The sequence below is a fragment of the Austrofundulus limnaeus genome, unplaced genomic scaffold (genome assembly GCF_001266775.1).
Source record: "Austrofundulus limnaeus strain Quisiro unplaced genomic scaffold, Austrofundulus_limnaeus-1.0 Scaffold39, whole genome shotgun sequence".
NCBI classification, from domain to species: Eukaryota; Metazoa; Chordata; class Actinopteri; order Cyprinodontiformes; family Rivulidae; genus Austrofundulus; species Austrofundulus limnaeus.
The window spans coordinates 2,246,567-2,253,107 of NW_013952441.1; the positions used below are offsets into that span (position 1 = coordinate 2,246,567).

The window sequence follows — 6,541 nt, forward strand, 5'->3', positions numbered from 1 at the left end:
TACCACACCATACTACCATACCATGCCATAATACCATACCATACTACCATACCATGCCATACTACCATACCACACCATACTACCATACCATGCCATAATACCATACCATAATACCATACCATGCCATACTACCATACCACACCAGACTACCATACCATACTATAATACCATACCACACCATACTACCATACCATACTATAATACTCTACCATGCCATAATACCATACCATAGCATAATACCATACCATGCCATAATACCATACCATACTATTACATGATACCATACCATACCATACCATACCATACCATAATACCATACCATAATACCATACCATACCATACCATACCATACCATACCATACCATACCATACCATACCATACCATACCATACCATACCATAATACCATACCATAATACCATACCATACAATTTTATTTTTTAAGCAAGTTTTAAAAACAGAAAGAGTTGGGGCCTGCCTGACCTTCAGCAGCAGCTCATTCCATAATTGAGGAGCCAGAGCTGCAAAGGCTCTGTCTCCTCTGGATTTGTAAAGGGTATKTGGGATTACTAGAAGGTTCTGGTCAGATGATCTAAGAACACGTGATGGTATACACGGTTGAAGCAGTTCAGACAAATAAGAAAGTCTAAGACCATTAAGAGACTTAAAAACAAACAAAAGAACTTTAAAATGGATTCAAAACYGAACAGGTAGCCAATGAAGAGAAGCCAAAACTGCAGTTATATGCTCTCGTTTACCTAGCCCAGTTAAAAATAGTGCAGCATTTTGCACCAGCTGCAAACGTGAGAGAGAAGCCTGGCTAATTCCAATCAAAAGAGAGTTACAGTAATCCAGACGTGAGGTGATAAAAGCAATAGATCGCGACTCTAAATGTTGCCTAGACAGGAAAAGGTTTGATTTTTGACAAACCTCTCAGCTGAGAAAAGGAATACCTACTAACCACATGTCTAACCATAGGTATTGATTTTTAGGTGGCATTTTTTATTCTGACAAATTTGAAATTTGAGTTTGTGCAAATTATCTGACACTGAAATCAATTTAAGAAATTCTTTATTTCAAATGATCATTTCCCCCTACATTTAGGAAAACAACTGCTTTTGATGTATTTCTCTGCAGAGTCTCTTCAGAATGAAGGACTGTGGGAACTTAACCAACGCAGACTCTTCTAAAGAGCAAAGCTGACATAAAGGGTTCGTTAAAGAACAACACAAGCTGAACAACACAAACGGAACAACCGTTTCAGTTAAAAGTAAAGCAAAAATCGAAGCCATTTAAAAAACTTAAAGGCCACAGTGTGGTCCGACCTGTATTTGGGGTGGGTTATGGCGTAAATGATGGGGTTGTGGATTGCTGAGGCTTTGGCKATCACAGCAGGAACAGAGTTCATGTATGGAGTCAGCAAGTCGGCRTACCTGTGAGGAAAAAAAAAACAGACGAGACAACAGGTAGAAATATTCAAATGGAATGGATGTGATCTGTCGGATCAGACTGAATGAGAATAAATATTAAAGCAATGTTGGATTTGTTCCCTTTCAGGGYGAAGTTATGATGGATTTGAACAAAATTACTGTTAAATCTTTTTATCATTAAAACCAGCAAGACTGGGAAGTTTTTTTTTCATTAAAAATGARTCAAAATAACAAACACTCATTTAAGTACAGACAACTGAAGAAGGAAAATAATTCAATCCGAGCAGCAAACTTATTTTTTACGTTCAGTAACRTGTTTACTCAACCATAAACTGCAGTTTATCCTCAAAAACAAAATATGTTTCATTTTCACTCTTTAGGCAAATTAAATGGAACTTTTTTTGACTGAGCAACAAGAAGCTTCATTATGGTTTTGTGTTGAGCTTGTCTGAGTTTTATAAGTATATAAAAAAATGAAAATATTTGCATCTTATGAGATCAAATACAAAATGAAGCTCAAAAATTAGATGATCGTTTTTGATTTTACCTACAAATTGTTGAGAAATAAATCAGTTCTCTGAGCTTTTGAAATGGTTTGTTTGAATAAATGTTTAGCAAAAACTCTTTAGACTTCTGGGAAGCATTTAGGAATCTAATTGATCTTATCAGGCAGTGAGTGAAAGTCTACAAGGTTTTGTTGTTTGTTTTGCTGTGAGCCCCTGTAGGAACCCACCACAGCAGAATGTTTACCATCCAGCCAGATGTTTGTTTGTCCAGAACATGTTGAACTCTGGRAAGCTGAGTTTGATCACATGAACGTTTGGCTTCAGGTTGTCTTCCAACATTTCTATAGGTCCTTTATTCTTCGTCACTTCATAGTAGAAGAACTTGTGCTGGGTGGGCTGTTTTGACCCACTTTTTTTTCTCCAAATGCCTTGAAATGTTCTTTTAGCGGTCGCTTTTCAAATGGAAGCACAGCAAAACAACCTCAAACCACATTACAGTTTCCACACAGAGCTGTTGTTCTGGAAAATAATGTTTTWCTTTTTCTATATGAAGTCCTGTCACAAAAGCTGTGGGCAATTTTTGACCTGAAAAAAATATTTTTAGAAGCAATACAATCATCAGGCAAATAATRTTTTTTTCCTCCCTCGGCTTCCTTTCATTTCATTTTATAATCGTTTTGTTTTTTATTGTATCTAGATTTTTATCATTTGTTTTAATGAATAAATAATAATAAAAAAAGAAATCCATCAAAATTTCCCAACGTTTCAGTCCTGCAGGTTTGTCCTCACCCTGCAAACGCTGTGAGTGCTGCGCAGGAGTACGGAGCCCAGGAGATGACGAACAGCAGGATGACGATGAAGGCGATTTTAGCCATCTTCCACTCGCTCCTCATTTTATGGAACTTCTTTGCAGAGCCTTTGGTCTCCTTACAGTTGATTTTTGTTATTGCTCTGCCAAGCACAGAGTCGTGTTTACAATACAATCTGCAATTTTTTACCTAAAAATCTGCATTTTGAGTTCTTTAAAACCCTTATTTGTTTCTTTGTGAAGTAATATACATGTCAACCCCTTCAGAAGTTTACCTGTATAATGAGCTTCAAAAACATGTAATTTTCACAAAAACAATCCATATTAATCAAATGCGGGGGGTGCAGGTGGACTGTCAGCTGCAGCAATATCAGAAGGAAGGAATGGAAGAACTTATTTGTAGCAGCAGTGTGGGTTTGAAGTGGATATTTAATGTTGTTAATTTATTAATTGTTTTTTTTTTACATCCTACAGGGTCTGATATGTTAAATAAATTRGAAACTGAGTTTTTGAAAAAATCTGTAAAACGTGAAAAAAATTTGTGATATTGCTCTATATATGTTCATATACCTGCAAAATGATGGAAAATCTGTGTAAATTACGGTCAATCCATACAACTTGACATGTATGAATATCAGTGTTTATCAGAGGTAGGCTATACAATATACTATAATAAGTAACAGAAACTGACTTTGGTAAAAATTCATTTCACTGTTAAAAAAGTATTTAAGTAAAAGTTATAAAAGCGCTAACTAATAAAAGTTAAAAGTACACTAAAAAACAGGTTGTTGGATTTACTTAATCAAGTTACGTCAAGAATTTCCAATCACCTGATTTAAGTAAGTATAAAGCAACTTTCACATTTTCTTTAAAAATAAATGTGAACGTTGCTTTACACAGCAGTGCGCATGTGTTCAGGTACCAACCGGGTTGTGAGTTGGATGGCTCTGAAGATGCAGCAGTAGCAGAAGATGATGATGGAGAGAGGGATGAAGAAAACGAAGGTGAAGAGCAGCATGGTGTAGGAGCGAACTGAAGGGGTGAACGTCATGTAATCCCAGGAACAGGACGTCATCAGACCCTCTGGGACGTACGCACCTTCAGGAGAACATACACTCGTTACTGAACGCCGTCGCATGGTAAGAACTCGGAAAAACCCTGATTTGTGTCTTGTTTTTAATTCTTGAAGCGTTTTACTCACATTTCGCCAAATAAACACTAAATTCTGCAGCACTTATTTTTGATCCATGTAGAAAACTGAACCGTTTGGATACATTCTGCTTCACTGGATGAATTAATTTACCACACGTGTCAACAAATAATGTCAGTAAAGTGTTACAGTTTAAATGTTTGCTCCACACTTCAGTTTTTTTAATTGAATGGACAAAGTTCTCYGATGGGAAGTAAAGTGTCTTCAACAGAACAGAAATCGAGTTGTTTTTTTTTTCTTTTGAACTATTCAAGTATTTTATAACAAACCCAAATAATAACTTTAACCCACCTTCAGCCCTTTTTAAAAACTCCATGCTGCATTTACAGTTATAGTATGCAGTTATTTTATGTCTCCAAATGTTGGTAAAGAGGTTTGGTTYTTCAACTCACTCCARCCAAAGAAGGGTGGGAGGCTCCAACCCATGGAGTAGAGCCAGGCTGCAGCCACGAAGCTGAGAGCTTTTCTGTGAGACATCGCCCCGAGAGAGGCCAGAGGTCTGGTGATGACCACATACCGGTCCACGGCGATCACCATCAGGGTCATCATGCTGCAGATACCAAACAGAGCTCCACAGAAGGCGTACAGTTCACAACCTGGGGACAACAGAGACGTACAGTAAATACAGATAAATGTCATCAAATAGGAGTTTATGCTTTTCTCCTCCTTCAGTTCTCTGTTTCATGCTTTCTTTGATAGATTTTGTCGACTTTGTTTTGAGCATTTATTTGACTTTTTTCATATCAGTCAGTATTAGCGTGTTCTGGTTTTTGATCCTGGCACTCAAACTCACCCGCTTCRGATGTTATCATCCATTAAATGGACGTTGTTAGCCATTATCAGTCCCATAGAATGGCTTCAGACTTTCAGTTGGTTAGTATGAAAGCCACTAAGGTTAGTGTTAGAGAAAATGACATGGGCTATGATAAAGCAGACCGGACTCCGGCAGTAGCAGATTGTTGCATTCCAATGTATAWGGCACTGGTAACCCACTAGGGGGCACTGTCGGGACAGTTTGAAGCCATTCTATGGGACTGATAACCGCTAAAAATTTCTATTTAATGGACTGATAACATCCGAACCGGCTGTCGAACTTCTTGTTTGACATCTCAAAACAACAGTGAGTGTGTGACAGGCGGTGTTAGAGGAGACTGTTATCCCTCCGAGGAGGAGCAACTTTGGAATTCATCAGACAACAATGAGCTACAAGGCTTTCATTAAGCACGTAAAACATGGGTGCTTAATGAAAATATTATGATCATATCTACGTTTCTTATTGTATATTTGTATTATTTTTATTTTTCGCAGTAAAGCTTATTTTTTTCTCTTAGTGTGTCACGATTGTTTGGTCCAGTTTCTCATCTGTTTTAATTGTGTAGGTGTTGCAGTATTCTTGTATTTTGGATAATTCCGGCTTATTTTAACTTATGAATGGTCATATATTTTATTAAACCTCACTGTCCCCTTTCAAAAATATAAATAAAAATAAATAAATATAAAAAAGACTTTTGCTACTTTTAGCTGCCATTTTGCTTTCCAAGCATTAAGCTATTGTTTTGATCCTTTTAGGTTCGACAACTCAGACTTCACTCAACATTCAAGCTACATGCATTTTTACAAGAGATGTAGTTTTTCTAGGTTTTGAGTACAATTGTTCTAAATTTTATTCTTTTTTTTACAATTTAGGTTCAATTAATAAATCCTGACATCATTATTCAAACCTTTAATTAATAACCCTCTTTTTCTTCCAATAAGTTAGCTGTAGTTCTGCCTTTTTCTCATCTTTGAACATCTGATCTGTGACTCCACATGAGCCTAAAATCCCRAAATCAGACAGTTCAAACTAAAGACTTTTGGATAAGAGATCAATCTTTTTCAAAAATCAGCTGCCTTTGATTTCAGTCCTCAGGCTCAACCTGAAAGTGAGTTTTTCTGAGTTTGTTACAGATGAAACTTGGCAGAATGGATTGGAGTCTGTCCGTATYAAGAAAGGTTACAAAGTGAAGCGCTGTCAGGAGAATCGTTTTGCTTTCAGGATGTTTGGTTCTGTTGTTCATTCACACTCAGCTTCAGTGACAAAACAAACATCCAGTCATCACTTCATCAGCTGCTGCGTCCTCAGGCTCTCAGTGAACCGTCCGAGAKAAAACAGTCGAAACTCATCGCGAGAGGAAAATCTCAAATGTACTTATGCTTTTGTGAAGCGCTCATCCAAATAATTCTCATGAAATGAAAGTTCACATCGTCTGTATGTCCGTTTGACATCTGAAGCCTAATCCATACAAGCTGCAAAGCAACAACAGATGTTCAGGGAAAATAATTTAAAGTGCCGGGACATTTTGTTCCGACAGAAAACTTCAGCACTTTGTGTAGTTTATGGTAAATATCTCGGGTAAGGCTACATCAGCACGACTCTGAATACTTTTTAAGTAAATATTTTTTTCTTTGTTTATAAAATATTTTCTGTCCACATGACACTTTCAAAAATATTGAACCGTTGCAGCAGAACCAGAGAGGATCGCCACACTAACATCATTTCAGAACACAGATAAAGGTTCCCTTTTCTGTTTCCTATAACATATTAATTG

General features: G+C 37.0%; 1 protein-coding gene across 1 annotated transcript in view; it reads right to left on the minus strand.

The window, feature by feature from the left end:
• Window positions 1-6,541, minus strand: part of LOC106516633 (melanopsin-A) — a gene marked incomplete in the record, with an annotated part of 29,871 nt that overhangs the window by 15,942 nt on the left and 7,388 nt on the right. The window contains 4 exon segments of the mRNA XM_014007082.1: window positions 1,325-1,432; window positions 2,725-2,886; window positions 3,670-3,841; window positions 4,346-4,549. Of these exon segments, the coding sequence (XP_013862536.1) occupies window positions 1,325-1,432; window positions 2,725-2,886; window positions 3,670-3,841; window positions 4,346-4,549 (646 nt within the window).